A 19,772-nucleotide genomic window follows, 5' to 3' on the forward strand; every position below is an offset into this window, starting at 1 on the left:
ATCGTCCACTCCCCTGAGTGAGAGGACTGAAGAAAAAAAGCACAGTTTGGTCCATCCGGTGGTGCTAGTAGATGGACCTTGCCCCTCCTTGACTTACGAACCATGAAGATCCCCACCTCTAGAGGTAGTGGGAACTCTCCGCGCTCCACAACTCTCAAGTAGGACCATGGGCCACTGCGGAAGAACTCCTGTGGCAATAGGCGTGCCTGTCTCGGGAAAGTGTGATGGGCGGCAGGGGTGGATGAGTTGGTGGCTGTATGGGAGGGGGAGGACTGCTGGTGCGAAGAGGATGTAGGCGTGTGTGGCTCATCACCTCCTGTGGGAGGAGGGGGGGTGGGTCTGGGGGGGATCGCCTGAACCAGGTGCGGATCAGGAGGGGTGCTCGGTACGGGAGGTGGTGAGGGGGAGGATGATCGAGGGATGGTGAGATGGACGGAAGTACATGGCGGGTGTGGGGGGGGACTGGTGGTCCTGGAAGTGGGGGGCTGTGGGCCAGGGTCAGTGGGGGGGGGCATGGGATGTGGAGGGAGGTGGGTGTGGGGGTTGTGGGGACTCAGGAGAGGTAGTCTGTGGCACGAGTGGTGGATGTGGGGGGCTGAAGTCCTGCCGGGTGGAGCAGGCAGAGGGGGGGCTGTGGAGTGCTCTGTTGAGGGGGCATCGCACGCCCACCTGCTCCCTGCTACCGAGGCCGGGTCTGAGACGCTGGTTGCGCCCCCCCGCCGTCCCCCTCTCTGTCTTCTCTGGACCCGTGTAAAGCCGTCAACGTCCACCTGCAGGGCTGTCGGCGGAGCCACCTTGTCTCCGAAACGCGTACAACCTGCTGCCTAATGCCCAAAGTCGTGGCAGCGCAGGCACTGCCTTGGCTGCCCCATCACAATGACCTGCTGCCTGAAGTAGTGCTCGCCCGCCTCAATCTCTAGGAACTGTGGGATATTCTTGACCTCTTTCACTGCCACCCGTACCTTCGAGATTCCTGCAGCTGTCACTACATCCGCAAAGGACGTGGGAAGGATAGTGCCGAAGAGCCGTCCAAAGTCTTCCACCAACTGGCGATACTCTATTGCCAAGCCGGGGAAGAGAAGGGTGACCGGGTGCCAAAGAAACCTGTTGTGGAGTACAAATGCCTCCACTGTAAAGCCACTATACCAAGGGACCATGCATATGACCCCCTTTGTGGACGCATATGGTAAACTGGCAAGCAACTCTTGAGCTGCGTCTGCTGAGCTGAGCTTGACCATGAAGATCCCTTGGCCCATTAGGACCGTCTCCACGATTTGCGTTGTGCCGATTCGCAGTGTGGAGTGAAGCCAATCCCGAAGCTGGGCCCTGGCTGGGGAGTGTTCTACTACCTGGCCATAAATTGCTGTTTCCTTTAGCTCCAGCTCCTTAGCTCGGACGGCTAAGAGCTGTTCCTTAGAAAGGACAACACGCAAGGTGTTTGACTGGGGGGCACTCGCTGAGTGAGCCGGCGTCTGACCAGAGGTTTCCATTGCGTGTCCCTTCTGAGAGACTACCAATCACGTCGCGGTGCTACCTGGGGGGGGGGGGGGGGGGGGGAGGGGAGTTGCTGCAGATAGAGGGAACAATTGGAGGGTGGGGAGGAACAATGGCGAGTGGGGGGGGGGGGAATCTGCTGTTTTTGTTTTTTGGCAGGGGGGGTATTGAACACTGCGGACGGAGGCAGTGCGCCGGGGGTGGGGGCGACAGCAGGGCAGAGGATGGATATGGCGGGGGCAACAGGGCGGGGGGGGGGGCAGACAGGGCAAGCTCGGGGGTGGGGGGGAAAGACTGGTAGGCGGGGAGGGCGCGGTCTGACAGGGCGGGGGCGACAAGGCAGGATATGGCCCCGGGGGGGGGGGGGGGGGCGAAAGACGGGCAGGCGGCGGCTGGAAACATGGGGGGTGGGGGAGAAATGGCAGGATCTGGAGGGAGGGGCGGACTGTCAGGGTGGGGGCGAAAGACAGGCAGGTGGGGCGGCTGGAGACACGGGGCGGCAGTTGCGAGAGATGACGGGGTGGCTGTTGCGAGCTGTCGGGTGGGGGGGAGTCAGCGTGGGGGGGGGGGGGCGGGGGGAGCTCACAAACGGCGCTGACGAACGTGCGCAATCGATCTGGGGCGGGCGATCAGACGGAGCGGGGCAGCTGGCGACGTGACGGGCATGAGCAAATAGCTATCCATAAGAGGCTCTACCTGGAAGGGATCCCTGAAGTAGTTTGTAGCAAAAGGCTCTCAGGACCTGTTCGACTCTAAATCCTGTTCCATCCTTGAGGCTTCTAATCCTGATGTCCCCCGTGCCCTAGTACATGATCTCTGGAAAGTTTCTTGGTTATTTGCTCTGCAATATCTCTTCGGCACTCTTTCTTGCATGCTGGTACACAACCATTTTCCCGGACTGCAAAACCAAAGTGCACCATATGTACTGTCCAATGTGAATGGTTCAGGAGGACTGTACGATCCTCCTCCCTTACAGGCAATATATCATCCTGAAATTTGGCAATGCCAGTCTTGCAGCTTCATTAATGAGCGGGAGTTTCTACAATCTGGCTATAAGTTATATTAGTTTCAAATTTAGAATGTAAGAAAGTAAAATTTCACTTAAACATGTGAGAGAGTTAGATGGTTTTTGCTGCTCACAGTTTGAAAGGTGGAAAAGTTGCTCTCATTGACTGCACATTTTGAATCTTGATACTCTGGTGGTGGTCCATATGGGTCACAAAAATGTTTTAGTTTGAACCTATAGGACACATTTCCTGTTTGTTGCATTATCTCCTCTCTTTCATTGACCAGATCTATTGCACCGTTCATTTGACTAATCATGTTCTTTATGGCAGACTTCGCTGTGTTGAGAGCTTGAGTTGCTTGCCGTGGCTTTAGGCAAGGTAAAAGTTTGGTAAGGGTTGAGTTGTTGGAGTTTTTCTCGTAGTCTTTCATTGCTTCACACACGTCCGTTGTTACGCTACAGAAACGAGTTTGTGATGTAAGAGTAATGTATTTTTAAAAATGGGGTTAATTTACGAATTGGAGCGTGATTTGAAATTGGGATGTTCTTGGCATCAAACAACAATATACATTACAAATTTTTTCATTGGAATTGGGCACCCTTAAGTATTTAATTTAGTAAATGATCGGTATGCATCTCACATTGTATTTGATTACTCTTTGATGGATATACCAAAAAGAAAAAAATCTATTGTAGACATTTCTTTGAAACCATTTTCTAGGCCATTGCAAAATTATACACCTATATATGGATTTTACATCCTCTCCTGGGTCTACTTAAAAAACCACCTTTACGAGGGAGAGAGAGAGAGAGAAGCGATGGTGTGACGGGTCTTGCGGCCTGCTGTAGGACTCCTGCGCTTGTGTGCCATCCTGTCTCTCGCCAGCATCTTGCTCATCCACCAGTGCGCTGATCTCCTGCCTGCCCTGCTAGCCTGGGCGACCTGCGCCCTGCTCGTCACCAGTGTCTGCTTCTCTGCTTGCTGCGCGCAGGCCCTGCTTTTCTGCAGCAGTCCCCCAGACAGCCTGTCGCACCCAGTACACGTCAGCTAGGCGCGTTCTGCCCTTGTTTCGTCACCACTCACCACCCTACCCTACTTTGCGCAGCATCTCTGTACCTGTTCTGCACATGCTTGGCTTGCGCCTACTCTGCACAGGTCAGCTTGCACCTGCCTGCACGGGACCAAATTATGCGTGTCTGTGACAGACACACCATGAGCTAACAGCTGTTCGCTGGAAGGTTTGATGATGGCCGAGATGGACCGGCCTCTTGATGCCGTGGGTCCACATATGGAAACCTAGAAGAAGCTGCAGTGGAAGAAGAAATGGTGCCCTGCACTGATGAGATGGATCTGATCCCCCTCGAGGCACAGCCATCTGTCAAGCGCAGCAAGCACATTAATGAGCAAGTTCGTGCTGCCTCTAAAGCTCCTAACCTGGGTGATTCACCCCATCACCCGGCGCTCCTACGTGCAGGTGGCTTCTCGTTTGCAAGAACTCAATTAGGACAGTTGCTTGAGTCCTCTAGAGGAATATGTGGAGCACAATCATTGCATTATTCCTGATTGTGGGGAGGAAGACATTTTGGATATTCAGATGGATACCCAGGATGTTCTTCGCTCCTCTTTTGCTTTTCTTGAATGTGGTGTCATTTTCTTCTTCACCGGCTGGCGACTTGTCCTCAGTAGGATTTGTTAGTGGCTGACGTCTCTTCTTCAGGCCGATTCTATGGAGGAGATATTTGTTGGTCCGCATGGTTTTCATGAGGTTGTCCTCCAATCTCCTTTGGCACAAGATTTTCTTCTTACACAGCAGCGATGCCCAGCGCTTTGTTGGGCCCTTCTCAAGGATGCCATGGCAGCAGTGGATCAGGTGTTGGTGCCCCCAGCTTGAACACAGTCAATAGAAATCGATTGTGTATGCTTTGGGACTCATCCAGAAAGAGACCTAAGTGGATGCGTCTCAATTGCAGTGATATGAGGCCACTTTGGTTTCGGCTTAACTGGAGTACTTTTGCTGGCCACAGCTTTTCTTGTGGTCAATTGGATCATTTCGTGGCAGAATGCCCATATCGAAAAAGTACTTCAGTGGATCAACCCATGGATAAAGATCAAAGTGCGCCACCCTGTTCTATCGAGCAGCACATTGTTCAATGTAGTCAATCCAAGATCAAGCAACTAGCCCCTTTGTCTATTTTGGAGACACAAGGATGGACAAAGCCTCGAAGCAATAAAGATAAAGCAAAAGATGCTCCTGCGTCTATAATAGTTGTTGTTGATCCTCTTCTTTTTCACAAGACTCCCTTCACAGTCATTCATGCTGCCCAGACGAGTCCTTTGAAGTGTTTATTGCTTGAGTTCCTACTAATACCAAGGATCCACAACCCGTCAAGTAGTTGGCACCACAATAACATGCTCTTGATCCTCCAGCTCAGTTGGCTTTTGATGCAGTTGGTCAAGTCCTTGCGTCGTGGGATTGCCAGAATCTAGGTTCTATTGCTCACCTTGCAGACGCACTCTCCTCTTTCCAGGCCGACCATTAGAGGCTGAATCTCTTTGTAGTGTTGGGTGATTTTTTAAAAGATGGTGTATCATAGACTTGGATAGTGAAGATCCGGTCCCACGAAGCCGAATCGTATCAACACTCTTGATCTTTTTCTTTTTGTCTAGTCTCAGGGTGCATTTTGCACTCCTCGTTTTGCACCTTACGAATCCATTGTATTTGGTTTGCATATGGTCTAAAGCCACCTTGTACTTTGTGATCTTGCTCTCTTGTACTTTTTTTCATAATTAATATAATTACCCATTGAGAGAGAGAGGGAGAGGGAGAGTCAAGGCAACAATGTCATGAGATTTTTCAACTTGACATTTTGTCTCATTGGTTGTGATTGCAACCTGCAAAGAGAAAACCTAGCCGTCTGCTTGTCGAGCACTAACCTTCTTGTGCCTTGTCACATCCCTAAGGTCACGCAGACTTGGGGGATTGTCCTTGTGCTTTTGACTTGCAGTGCCCTTCCTTGTTCTTGTTAACCAAGGATAGATTGTTTGACTTGCAAATTGCCTTGTCTTTAGTCTAACGACCTATAGAACCATAAGATCTATAGACAGGTGACTTGCCACAAAATTGAAAGACATTGATGACTTGCTTATAGACATCGACGACCTGCCATGAAACTAGTAGACATTGATAATTGACACTTTACCTATAACATCAGGAATTTATAGTAAATCTACACACCATCTCTCTGCACAAAGTGAACACACACACATACACAAAGATTCGCAATTAAAATAATCGCTCATTATATATATATATAGAGAGTGTGTGTGTTCTCACATGACAAAAATTTGTTTTGAAGTTCCAGGCTTACAAATGTTGGTGTATGAGTTGAAATGGGGTACTTTTGTAAGACACTGCTTCAGATGTGGCTAGTTGGGCCATTTCGTTTCAGAATGCGACAAAAATATGAAGGTAGTGCATGGCCCTATGGATCAGGATATGGAAATGCAAGACCACTATCCTCATCACATGTTTCAGCAAATAGTACTTGATCTAGAGCACCTTCCTCCAACAAGGTTGTGAGGAAGGCAAGAAGAATGACCTCCACAAGGGTGGGGAGCATCCTTCGACTCTGATAGGGTGGAATTTGTCTCAGGAGGATTCTTGGGTCACCGTGGTTCGTCGTAATGCTAGGCAAGATTCTCGATTGAATCTTGCTCATCCTTTGTCGCCTGCAATCACTCAAACCTTCCAACGCAAAGGTAGGGGTTTTTATATGAAACCTCAATCTTTGCATACCCCAGTAGTGGAAGATAGGACTGCTGATTCAGCCTTGTGATTCGATGCTCGTGGAAGGCTTGTGCCTCCTCGGGATGTTTTTCGCTCCCAGTAATTGCAGTTTCCTCCTCAAGCTTCGATTGCGGGTTTGCAGAGAGTAGATCTTGTAGATGTTATACATACTAAAATGGAGAGATTCTAGGCTGCCAAGGCTATTGATGTAAAAGGGAAAGGGAAAGCGATGGTTCAATACTTTTTCTTATTTTTTGATTGATCATGAAACTTGTTTTGTGGAATGTAAAAGGTATTTCTTCGAGCAGCAAGCAGTATTGGTTGTGGAAAGTTGTGCTTGTTGGAAATTGGGATTTTTTTATGTTGTGGAGCACAAACAACATTCTTCAACTGGATCCTCTTATGTGTATAAGGATTATACGGTCTTTTTTAGTGGTTGCGCTTTGTTAAATCCTCCATGCAACCAGCATTGGTTTCTCAAGATACCCACATTCGATTTTTGATCCTGGAAATATGTATGAGGGGGAGGTTCTGTGGATTGTAGGTGTGTATACTCCTAATGCAAGGGATCGTCGTTAGCTTTCGGATGACCTGCACTGCCTTGCCTTGGCTCGTCAACGCTTTGTTATGGGTGACTTTAATGCTTGTGTTTTTGTAGATCATGTGACCTCTCCGCATTCGGTTATGGATGGTCTTGGAGCAACAAGCTTGGGATGCTCTTGTAGTGGCATCTTTGAAACATGACAGGTAGTCCTAGATGTATCCATCACAAGCCGGATATACTTATCGCTCTTTTCAACATCCAAATACTTGGGTCAGACTAGATAGAATCTACATCTGCTAAAGTGACTCCTTTCTTCCTGTAGTCATTGATATGCGAGTGGAAAGACAACATGCTCTGTTAAATCATTACTCTTTGGTCTTGGAAATGAGCCATAGACCTGTTCATGCATTCAAGGCTCTCCTTGCCCATTTGTCTCTTCGGTTTAATCAATCTTTTTTGTAGCAAAATCAGTTTTTGGAAGATGTTCAGCACCTAATAGCTTCTTTTAGCTTAAAGGTTCTATCTAGAGGGATGGAAGCATGGGTGGTTTTTAGGGATAATGCGCGAGCCTTATCCCAACAATATGGTATTTAGCATGCTTTCTTGTTTCGAGCTGAATTGCAACATGCTTAAGCTTTATTAGCTCATTCATTGGCTTTGTGTCAAACTGGGAATTCCGATGATGACTTGCTCACTTGCATTGAATGATTGAAAGGCAGGGTCCAATCTCTTTAGAAAGAGGAGTATGAAAAAAACAAACTGTTAGCTAGAGCGGAAGCTTTACATGATAACAACAGTCAAACTCATCAATTTTTTACTCGTCTACATAAAAAATATGCCAAGGAAAATATTGTGCGCTTATAGGATGGGCAAGGTGATATGGTGACTCATCCTACCTCCATTGTTCGGATGATTGTTGACTTTTATAGGGTCTTGTTGGGTCCGCAAGAGATCCTTTTAGATGTTGTTCTCTCTACTCGAACATACATTTGTGACTTGGTTAGTAATCAGGTCAAACCAGAATGGGTGAATTTAATGGAGGTCGATATTTCTGAAGAGGAAGTGGAAGAAGTGCTCTCTCACTTGCCTTGAAGGAAAAGTCCAGGCTGGGATGGGTTTCCTAATGAACCATTTTCAGTCAATGTGCAATTGCTTAAGGACCCATTAACTCGATTGTGTCAGCAGGTGTGGAACTCGGGTATGATGCCTTCAGATTGGAAGATTGCAGTCATTAGGTTGTTGCCCAAAGTTCCCTCTTCGACCTCTTTGAAACAATGGAGACCCATTTCAGTTATGGGATGGTTATATAAAATCTTCTCCAAGATTATTGCCAACAGATTGCAGAAAGTATTTCCACATCTCATTCATCCATGTCAATACGGCCTCATTAAAGGTCGGAATATAATGCACAACATTTTGAATGTCTAGTTGGGAATCGATTATGCCAAAGCTTCTAGCTAGTAGGTTGTTATGCTTTAGCCGGATATTGAGAAGGCATTTGATCATGTCAGTTGGTCATTTTTGCGGCAATTAATGTCTACAATGGGTTTTGGCCCCCGTATGATTTCTCTAGTTGATACCATCAGTCAGGGTGTTGTGGCCCATATTGCTCTTAATTGAGGAATTACGGAGAAAATCGCCCTATCTCGGTCTCTTCGACAAGGTTGTCCACTTAGCCCCTTGTAGTTTGCTTTGGTAACTCACCCGATGCTCTCATTATTGGATAAGTTGGCAACTCAAGGTGAGATAATTGGCTTATGTCTTTCTAGCGGTGATAAGCTAGTGGGCCAATCTTTGACAGATGATTCTTTTATGTTCCTCAAGGCAGATCCTATTAATGTCAATCGGGCAATGGTGGCTTGGAACCTGTTTGCTTTGGCATTGGGCCTTCACATTAATACTCAGAAATCCACCCTTCTCTCCTATATGGAGAATGATCTGTAGGCCTTGGGATGGAATGGAATTGTGATCTTGAGGGGCAATATAACTAGACACTTGGGATATCCTATTGGTGTGGAGGTTGCTCCCCGTACTTTGTTGGATTGGATGGCATCCCGAATTCATGACAGGTTCATGTACTGGAAATCTCAGAGTTGGCCTCTTCATGTTAGGCTAAAAGTGGCTCAATGCATTATGATCAATATGATTTCGTTCTTTCTGCCATTGCTGCCTTGGACTAAGAAGTCCCTTTTGGATTTGGTCTAGCCTATTAGATTTATGTTGTGGAAAAAGAAAGGCAATCGTTTGGGGCATATATGGATCTCTTGGTAGCATGTCACCACTCCGAAAAGGATGGGGGGTTGCAGCTTTGTTGGATGTTAATTTGCATATGGCCGCTTTGAGGGTGTCCCTTTTGCAAAGCCTATGTATTCAGTGTCATCCTTGGTCAGATATTGCCGAATTCTTCATAGAAAAGACTGGCATCTCTCATGGAAGCACAGTTATTCATGCTTCCTGGTGGCATGCGCTTAATTCTACGAGGCCCTTAAAGGTCTCCCAGTCTTCTCCTTTCTCATTTAATTGCTTCTTGGCAGGAGATGCTTCGTTTTGCTGTCTGGCATCCTTCGGATATTTGTAAGGAGGAAAATTCGTTGCAAGGACAAATACTAGCTTTCTCAATTGGATTGGCCACACAAAGATTTGCAGTGAGATAAGTTTAATTGGACGGCTAGGTTAGGGTTGAAGACAGTCTGTGATGGGGTTATTCCTGAGCAACCCCGCCTTTATTCTTTTAGGCGTATTCATTAGTACTTTAGGGTGCCTCGTGGATACAGGGACATTTGGTCGTCAATACAAGACTGTCTTCAGATGTTCTCTCCTTTGCGTACGTTATAACCATTGCATCCATGGCATGACTGGAAGTTTATGCTTCCTGATGAATTTCAGAAAAGGTCAGGGAATTAGATATATCATTAGATGGTGGAAGCTAAAAGATGGGTCATGGGGAAGGTTAATAACTTCTGGCATCTCAGGGATAGAAAAAAGAAGTGGTGGGTAAGATTTAGTCTAAGGTTCCGTATCAGGGTAAAGTGTTCATGTGGAGGCTGCTCATTGGGGGTCTTCCAACGGGAGAAGTGCTCCGTGCTTGAAAGATCTTTGCAGGGTGCTATGTTTTCTATACTACATGTGATGAGACATTGCTTCACCTCTTTGTCTCTTGCCCTGTTGCGCGATAGATCTGGAATTTCATTTCCCATGTGTGGTTCTCGGTGACCTAGCACTGCATACCAGTTCGTTCGTGGATTATAGGAAATATGTCCTCTATGCCCTCTTTGTGTTCAGATTGTTCCTGCCTATTCCATTTTCTTATATGGACAGTCCTGTGACACATATGGCGTACTCACAATGCCTTTATTTTTTATTCGGCATCGAGCATCCATGGGCATGTGGCCCGTGTGCGTGGATTGGTGTTATGGAAAATCACTTCTATCATGTCAGCTGACTTGGTCCTTCCGGACATTGCTGCTCCCTGGCTGGCGATTGTTTACTCTACTCTAGTTGTTCTTTCTGTCTGATTTATTAGAATTGGTTATGTAATAGGTTGTTCTCAGAGCCTGCTCGCATCTTGTAAATTTCTATTGAGATAGTGTGAGAGAGATTGAGTATGCTGACTTGATGGTCTGATGTAATAGAATGTAAGAGATACATAGAGAATGTTGACCTGATGGTCTCATGTAAATATTTACTACTTAATTCAATTATCTTCACGAGAGAGAGAGAGAGAGAGAGAGAGAGAGAGAGAGAGAGAGAGAGAGAGAGTGTGTGTGTGTGTGTGTGTGTGTGTGTGCACGAAAAAAAAAACTGTGTATGCCCCTCATAGGGAGATACAAGACGTGTAGACCTGAGACATGGATGAGGATGAAATGACTTTGAATGCCAATACTAACATGGAGCATATTGAGTCCCTTGTCAAGCATGTGTCCAAGTGCATAGACACCTCCATGATGGAAGGGGCAAATGCCTTGCTTTGTGGGGAATCACAAATAATGCCATGTGCTTTAGAGATGGGTCACACTTTGTCTTATGCTTAAGCAACATAGTAATTGGATGACTCCTAGGCCTTGGATTAAGAGCATCTTTTGGAATTTTCCAATACCTTGGTTGGGGAGTATGTGCAACATAAGCAGGATACTTATAGTAACTTTGAAGAGCGTGATGCCATCGTTACTACCATGGAAACAAAAAAGTTGTTGAGCTCGTTCTCCTCCTTTCATGAAACTGATGTCATCTTATTCTTTATTGCTAGAATTCCTACAGTGTTTTCAATACGCTCATGGTTGATGAGTGTCATGCGAGAAGACTGTATGGAGGACATCTTTGTGGGCATAAGGGGGTTTCATGAGATCCCACTCTGGTCTCCTCATCAACATGAGGTTCTTTTAAGTAAGCTGCCATTGTTTTATGACTACAAATTGGTGCTTGTTGTCCCATGGTGGCCCATGGTAGACTTCACAGAATTGTTAAAGTAAGAATTTTCGGTTTGGGTGGAACTGGAGGGTTGCTCGACAATGTATTGGCCCCTTTTGCTTGCTGCCATGTTGAGGATTGGCAAAGTGTTGGTGCCTCCTAGTACTTGAGCCATTAATAGCATCCCCTGTGCTACAATGCATGTACTTGTTGTGCTCCCATGGAGTAATGACTTTATCGCCCTTGTCAAAGGACAAAACACTTAACGGCTCCTATTGAGCCTTAAGATTAGAGGTTTTCTTAATGCTCAAAGGTGTAATGCCAGTACCTTGGGACAAAGGCTTGTTCTTATGACGTGCATAGGTGCGTAGGACATTCTATGCAACCTCCAAAGATACAATGTTATGAATGTCATTTGACTTTTTGCCCTTTTATGACTGCACTTCTTGCCAGGTATGGGCACCATCAGTGAGAGGTGAAAGCAATTGTTTGCCTTTGCCCATATTTCCCCCCTGTAAGCTAGGCATCTATATGCATATGCAAGGTAGAACCATCTTGTTGTACATAAGAAACATCATTTGCATATCTTCTCTTGTTTGCTTTCAATACATTTTGCCATAAAGTGACCCACTTGTCTGCAATTGAAGCAATGTCCCACAAAGGCTCCCCATTTGAGATGGAATTCACCTATGGCCAAGTGGGACACTTGCGAGAGGTATTCCACAACATGCACATTCTGTTTTTATAAATGGCTCAAGTATTGGGGGGTTTCAACACTTTGCCAATCTTGGTCGTGGCATCTAGCAAAAGGGGCCGATATACAGCTGGCTAGCCCTCCACTTCCACTCAAACCGAGCATTCTTGCTTCAGTAATTTTGTAAAGTTTGCCATTGGCTGCCATGGGACAACATGCACCAATTTGTGATCATAAAATAATGGCAACTTGCTTAAAAGCACATCACGCTAATGAGAGGATCGGGGAGTAGGACCTCATAGAACCCCCCTTGAGCCCACAAAAATGTCCTCCACTCAGTCCTTTTGCACAACACTCGTCAACCATTGTATCAAACACATTATAGGGATTTCGGCGGTAAAGAAGAGTATGACTGCTTTTTCATGGAAGGAGGACAATGTACGCAACACCTTCTTTGTATCCACAGTAGTAACGGTGATATCACAATATTCAAAGTCACTACAATTATCTTGGTTATGTTGCACATACTCCCCAAGCAACATGTTGGAAAATTCCAAAAAATGCTCCCAATCCAAGTCCTAGGAGTCATCTGACAACCCTACTACTTGAGCATACGACGAAGTGTCATCCATCTCCAAAGCACAAGGCACTATTTGTGTTTCCCCACAAGGTAGTGCATTTTTCTATCCCACCGGAGAGGCCTCAACAAACTTGGAGCACTTGACAAGCAACTCAATGCATTCTGTGTCAGAATTTGGGACCATTTCATTTTCATCCATATCTAGCTATAAGGCATCTACTACTACATCATTGAAAGTGTTATTCAACTTAGCCATAGGGAAACATGCGTCCTATTCTTAGTCTAACACCCCTACCCTTGCATGTTGTAGGACACAATGGTAGCAAATCGTGTAGGACAGGAACAATCACCCTTTCTACCTTAGTTGAGGGAGATTTTGACTTTGACTTATGCTTGATAGGATTTTCATGACTAACCAAAAGGCTTGATATGACAGTTGGCTTGAGGGCATGATGTAAATATTTCCATACATTAATATATACTTGTTCAGAAAGAGAGAACAAGCCAATGCACTGGGGATTGCACAAATCTAAAGCCTCATGGAAATTGACAGTGATGGAGGGATGGTTCAACAAGATGCCATTCAAATGTAAGGTATTCATTTGGAATTTTGGGTTGCTTGGCATATTTGGATAACTCCCAATGTGTTCATTTTTTATGTTGCATCGGGCATCCACTATCATGTTGCGAAGCTTAACGTACTTCTTCAGTGACAACTTAGTTTTATTCAGCATGTTGATATGTTAACTAGAGATGATTTACTATCTTGGTGTCAAGTGGTCTCTCTAGTGACCCTACCTTGACTTTTGTCCTTCTTTATGCCCTCTTAGCCATGTGACTTTTAAACTTGTCAAAAGCTCGGTATTGTGTGGAGGAAATTTTTATTGGACCACGAGGCCTCTATGAGATATTACTCAAATTGACAAAAACTCAGGATAATCTTTTGGCCAAAGTTCCATTGTTCTTTGACAAATGCCTCGTGCATGTGGTGAGCTGGAAACCATTGGTAGACTTCCAATGGCTGCTACAACAGGAACGCCCAATATGGGTTGAAGTCGAATGTTGTCCTACAATCTATTGGCCATTGCTTAAGGATGCCATGGGAGTGATTGGCATAGTATTGGTCCCCCCTAGCTTGCACGCTGCCAATCGCAACCACTTGTGCATATTGTGGGATAGCACACGCAAGAGGCACAATTGGATGCGCTTCATCTGTCTTGGTATGCCTTTGTTACAATATCATTTGAAGTGGGAAACTTTCGCGGGGCATTGTTTTTCATGTGGAAAATTGGGCCATTTTATGTCGAATGTCTAGAAAAGACCACTGCTCTAGAGCGGGATTTGGTTGCACTAGTCCATGATATTCCTATGATTGATGACCCTCAAGCAAACGAGGCCCCAATGCGTCCTGCATTGGACAAAGGGAAACAACTTGTGTAGCCTTTGGACTCTCCTAACCATGATTGGATTAATGCTAGAAGAGGGAAAAAGTCTAATGTGTGTACAATAGCAACTATGCTTAGCACTTCACAAAGACCCCTCACACTTATGTGCATAAAAAAGATAAGACACCATTAGCATCTACTACTAGTGCTACAATACCCTCGAAAATCCTTTGCTCGGAAGGCCTTTGCCAATCCTTCACGGGACCCACGTGTGTAGCTTGCTTTTAACACCCATGGTAAAGTAATCACTCCTTGGGATTGTTGACACCACCCAAGGGCCACTCCTAAATAAGGAAATGATCCCTCCACTTCCAAAATTGAGCATAGGGATTTAAACTCTTTTGCAGTATTGATTGATTTTCTAGAGAAGGGAACCTTTGATATTTTCGTTGCAAAATTATAGTCGAGGTAAATCAGCCTCGACACTAAAATCCTCTGGTTGTGACATATGAGGCTCGCCACTTAGAATATGCGTGGCACTTGCTTGCATAGTAAGTAGCTTGATATGTGGCACATCCTCCATGACAATCAATGGGAGGTGTTATGTGCTGTTGAGCATAAAAATCATAACGAACCTATCAAAATTGTGGATTGCCATGGCTTCTGTCTATTTTATGCAAGGATCTCAACTTGACACTATTTAGGTGTACTTATGGTCGTGAATGGCAAGTTCAAGCCAACCCTTGTCAAGAACAAAGGTTGTTGAAATTCTATTCGAAGGGGAGGTACTATGGCTAGTAGGCCTCTCTGCGCCCAATGACCCTTCCTCTCCATGGGATCTATAGGATCGGTTGGTAGCTTGTTTGTCACTCGGTAGAGATTGGGAATATTGTTTGGAGATTTCAACATGTGAATTCATCATTTGCAATCTACCTTCGAGCACTCAATAATGGATGCACCTGAGAGATGTGGGTGGCATGATTTTGAGGTGGTTGTTTTGGAGCAAGATAATTGGTATTGGCTCTATCCATTCGATTTGTGTTTTACTTTTCAATCAGCACAATACTTGTCCACATGGTCCCTCTTGGACCGTATGTATATTATGCATGATGATGCTTTTCTGCCATTAGAGATTCTGGATATCTAGGTGCTACAACAATACACTTTGTTAGATCATTTCCCTTTGCAGTTCGACACACTTGCTCACCTTGTTGTCCCTTTTGTGCAATTCTTGGGAAGACTTCCATCACGTTTTAATTCATCTTATCTGAAGCATGTGGTCTTTAAGGGTTATATGGAACAATCGATTGACAAGTTCCTGCCTGATTTTTCCATAGGGAGCACTGACTCCTTTCAATAGCTGCTCCATAATGTGTTGAGGGTTGCCAAGCAATATGGTATCATCATGCTTCTCTTTGCAAACAACGCCAACATGCGGGTGAAGCAATGCTAGCATTGATATGTTCCTTGATTCCCTAGATGATCCCTTCCTAGTGCCATTGGCTACAAGGCTGAAAAATCTCATCCAACAATTCTAGCTAAGATCTTATTAGCAAGCCAAGTTGCAAAGCTTGATTGAGAATCTGCAAGATGCTTTGTGCCAGTCACATAAATTTTTTAAAGGCTTGCACACCTCTTCGGCTCGAGAACATATGGTGCACCTCGAGCATAGAGATGGCTCAATGCCTCGAGCATAGAGATGGCTCAATGGTTAGAGACCCACAGTCCATTGTGCATATGTATCGAGAATATTTCCTTGACCTTCTTGGTACCTCGACTCCTCATACTCAGCACACCACCCAAGCTCGTTTTACTTTCTATGCCATGGTCAAAAATCAAGTGTCGCCAGATATGCATTGTGATTTGGACAAATATATCTTAGAGGGAGAGGTTATGGATGTTTTATTACATCTACCCAAGGACAAAAGTCCATGATGGGATGGCTTGACTAATGAGTTTTTTGAAGCCTATGTTGCCATTGTGCTAAACCTTTGGCAGCCATGTGCTAACAAATCTAGGAGATGGGAATTATGCCTACCTCACAGAAGATGGGGGTCATTAAGTTGATTCCAAAAGTGTAATCACCCTCAATGCTTAAACATTGGTGGCCAATTTGTTTGATGGGATCTATCTATAAAATTTTCACACTAGTCATGGCTAATCATCTCCACAGGCATCTCCCTACCCTTGTGTACTGTAATCAATATGGATTTATCAAGAGTTGGAATATCTTGCACAATGTATTGAATGTTCAATTGGCCATCCACTATGCAAAGCACTCCAAGCAGGAAGTCATGTTGATTCAATCGGACCTCAAAAAGGCTTTTGATTATTTGGATTAGTGTTTTGTGGCAGACCTCATGCATGTTATAGGTTTCGATCGGTGCATGTCCCCCATTTGATACACACAATCATCATGGATGCCTCTTTGTGGGCCATGATAAATAGTGGGATCACTAAGCCGTTCACTCTGGCATGATCAGTCAGATAGGGTAGCCCCTTGAGTCCCTTGCTCTTTGCCTTGGCGACCCATCTAGTCCTTTCCATGCTTTCTCACTTGGTGACAATAGGATAGTAGACTGGTCTCTCTCTTCCCTTTGATGAACTTTTTGTGGGCCAATCACTAGCGGATGACATGTTTGTGATTCTCAAAGTGGAACGAGTGAACCTCCACACATCATTGGATGTATGGAAACTTTTTGGCCAAGCCTTTGGTCTTCATATTAATGCAACCAAATCCTCCCTCATCAATTATACTGAACCGGATTTGCAGTCTTTGCAATGGCAAGGGATGGTGATCCCCATGGAAATGTCGTGCAGCATTTGGGTTACCCATTGGGTGTTGATGTTTAGCCCAAGCAATTGTTGCAATGGATTTCTTTGAAATTGGAGGCAAAGTTTATGTACTGAAGATCTCAGGCCTAGCCTTTCCATGTTCGCCTTAAAGTGGCATAGTCCATTATGCTTCCAATGTTCACATATTTTTTGCCTCTTTTTCCTTGAACTACCTCCACCTTAAGGGCTCTTACTAGGCACATTCGCTTTATTCTATGGAAAAATGACACCTTACATGCAAGTATCTCTTTCTTGGAGCCATGTCTACATCTCGAATGGGTGGTGGGGTGATTTTGGATGTAAAGACCGATATGGTGGCCCTTCGTTGGTCACTCTTCAAAGAAATGTGTAGTGATTGCCATCCTTGGGTCCTTATAGTCTACTTTTTTCTAGAAGATCGAAATATTGTATATGGTAACACCAGCATATAGACATCATGGTGGCACGTTTTTAATTCACATACTCACTTTTCCAATACCTCCTCCATTTTGGTAAATCATTTTGCTTCTTCTTGGAGGCTCATTCTTTAGGAGGCCCGTTGGCATCTTGCAGAGGATTGTTTGGAGGAAAATTCCTTTTAGTTGGAATTGTTGATAGTGTTGCGGCTGCTCTCTTGGGATGGGAAATAGCACAGTAGACCCAAGTTCAATCGTATGGCATGTTTGGGTTTGTCTATTGTGGATGCCACTTTGATGAGCTGTGGGGGCTTGATGTCTTTTTGTACGGTAAGGAGACTTTTTTGGATTCCTTGTAGATACCGCCACTTATGGAGTCGGATTGAAAGGTTGATGTAGCCTTTTCCTGCACTTAACTTGGATTGCCCCTGGCAAGATTGGTATCTTGCTAGTCATCTTTGCCTTCAAAAGGCTTCAACTAAATAGGTGCATAATCTCTTGATTAAGGACAACATTTGGTTGGTTACTAAAGTCAATGCGATTTGGGGCATGCATGGATCCAAGGCTTGGTGGAAGATACGAATGATGGAAGGATGGCTGAATAAGACCCCATTCAAAAGCAAGGTCTTTCTTTGGAGAGTGATCATTGGTGGGCTTCCCCCTGCTTCAACCCTTTCTAAGCACCAAATCTCAAATGGCAAATGTTTTTTTTGTACCACTAGCGTGGAATCTTTACATCATAGATTTATTTTCTGCCCTTTGGGTAGGAAAATTTGGACTCTTCTAACAATATTTGGCAAGTGGTTGTTGGTTTATTGTTGCGCCCTTTTGATTGGGTTATTGCCAGGGCTAAATATCCCACCCTGGTGTAGCCACATATGAAGGTTTTATTCCATTTTTTCAAAATTTTGGGGTTGTTGGCATAATTGGATCACCTAGAATGTTTTTTTCTTTGACTTTGTCGTGGGTATTTAGGGACACAACAAAACTCAAAGGTCTTCTACAATGGTAGTTAGATCTTGTGTAGCATGTTGATCTTCTTGCTAGGGAGGATTTAACTCCTTTGTATACAACAATCTTTGATACTTCTTTGTCGTGACTTTTGTACTCTACTTATTTGATCTTCTACAAAGTGAGTTTATGCACGACGGCCTAGAGTCAACTTGCATCTTGTAATCTTGTACTTTTGTCCATAATTAATAAAATTACCTATAAGAGAGAGAGAGAGAGAGAGTGTGTGGGGGGGGGGGGGGGAGAGAGAATCTAACGTAGCGAATAAGAGAGTCTAGATCATGAATCCTGCCGCGCGCTGCCTTCACCATCGATTGTGGAACGCCTGTGCTTGGGTCAGCCCTTCTGCCCAGACTGTGCTTCTGCAGGGCTCTGAGAGAGAGAGAGAGAGAGAGAGAGATGGCTTTTTACGAAAAAAAAAGAGAGAGATGGCTCCTGCCCTGCGTTCGTGTGCCCCGTGACTTGTTGCCCTGTTGTCGCCCTGCACCCTGCACCCTGCACGTCACCAGCCATCCTTGCGATTGCAATCCCCTCACCCTACTCCTGCACAGCGGGGGGCGCCTTCTGCCCGCCTGACATGCAACCTTTCTTGGCGCCCAGCGACAACGTTTTCGGTATACACAGTCACCAGCATCGCCAGTGTGCCCTATCTGAACTGTTGTTTGCCCTTTCTGCAGACACACAGAGAAAGAGACTGGCTGTGTAAGAAACCAAAATATAGAAGCAAGCGTCCTGTTAGGGCACGGGGACTAGTGATCAGCTCGACCTGCTGCATCCTTAGATTGAAGTAACAAATCTGCAGTAAGGCGCTTGTGAACACATCAGGGGGTATTTCAGGCTATCAGATCTGTATCTATGCTGCCCCAAGTGGAGCTGTGATCTAGCTCGCTACTGAACCAGTGAGCGACAAATTCTTCCTGCAGGCTGTGCGATCTTGCACAGGTCACCTGCAGGTTCATCACTAGTCAGTGCAGCAAAAGAGGGATTCGGCACATTCAGACCAGCATGAAGTGAACCTTCCACATTGTACACCAGCAAAAGGATAAACAGTAGTGGTTCATAGGCGAAGAGGCCTGCTTATAGACTGAATTGCAGACCTATGGAAAGACGACCTGCAAACCTGCTTGCTTAGAGAGAGAGAGAGAGAGAGAGAGAGAGAGAGAGAGATGGTGGGCGGTAGCTGAATACCAAGATCCTGCATCATGTTAGAGCTCAACACGGTCTTGATAGATCAAGTGGTGGATGCCTTGGGGCCTGATCTGGATGATGAAGAATAGGAAGAAATGGTTCCTTGTACGGAGGTGGCTGCCACCCCTTCCGATGTCCAGCCTGGTGCTGATATGCAACCCCTTGTTAAATGCATTAAGCATGTGTGCAGTGCAGTGATGGAATGCATTGGGCAGACACCTAATGATGTATGGCTGATTCTCAAGCCCCTCCACAATCGGAGCATGCTACTTTTTCTTACTTGCAAGTGACTTCTTTAAAGAAAAATACCCTGATATAGAAATATAAATAGAAACCGTACAACAAAGCACAGACTGATAAAAAAAACACAGTAAGGGTTAGGGTTAGAGTAACTCACAGACAATGAACACAGTGAATAAATGAAATGATATGACTACTAATAATA

The 19,772-nt window shown here is 45.2% G+C and overlaps 1 protein-coding gene and 1 long non-coding RNA gene across 4 annotated transcripts in view; one reads left to right on the top strand and one right to left on the bottom strand.

The window, feature by feature from the left end:
- Positions 1–19,772, top strand: part of LOC148029441 (uncharacterized) — a 176,440-nt gene that overhangs the window by 53,881 nt on the left and 102,787 nt on the right. The window contains exon 2 of the long non-coding RNA XR_015692428.1: positions 2,832–2,879. This is a non-coding gene — a long non-coding RNA (uncharacterized LOC148029441). The remainder of the gene's footprint in view (positions 1–2,831; positions 2,880–19,772) is intronic.
- Positions 1–19,772, bottom strand: part of LOC148029442 (uncharacterized) — a 155,496-nt gene that overhangs the window by 32,704 nt on the left and 103,020 nt on the right. For 2 of the 3 annotated variants that reach the window (XM_087688257.1, XM_087688256.1), the window contains exon 8: positions 2,635–2,956. In XM_087688257.1, coding sequence (XP_087544383.1) covers positions 2,635–2,956 — 322 coding nt within the window. Of the gene's footprint in view, positions 1–1,707; positions 2,541–2,634; positions 2,957–19,772 lie in introns of those variants that run through there. The other variant, XM_087688258.1, reaches the window with a different exon arrangement.

The sequence above is a fragment of the Lygodium microphyllum genome, chromosome 11 (assembly GCF_053477565.2).
Source record: "Lygodium microphyllum isolate KBCC chromosome 11, Lygodium_microphyllum_v1.1.10, whole genome shotgun sequence".
In the NCBI taxonomy this organism is placed as follows: domain Eukaryota; kingdom Viridiplantae; phylum Streptophyta; class Polypodiopsida; order Schizaeales; family Lygodiaceae; genus Lygodium; species Lygodium microphyllum.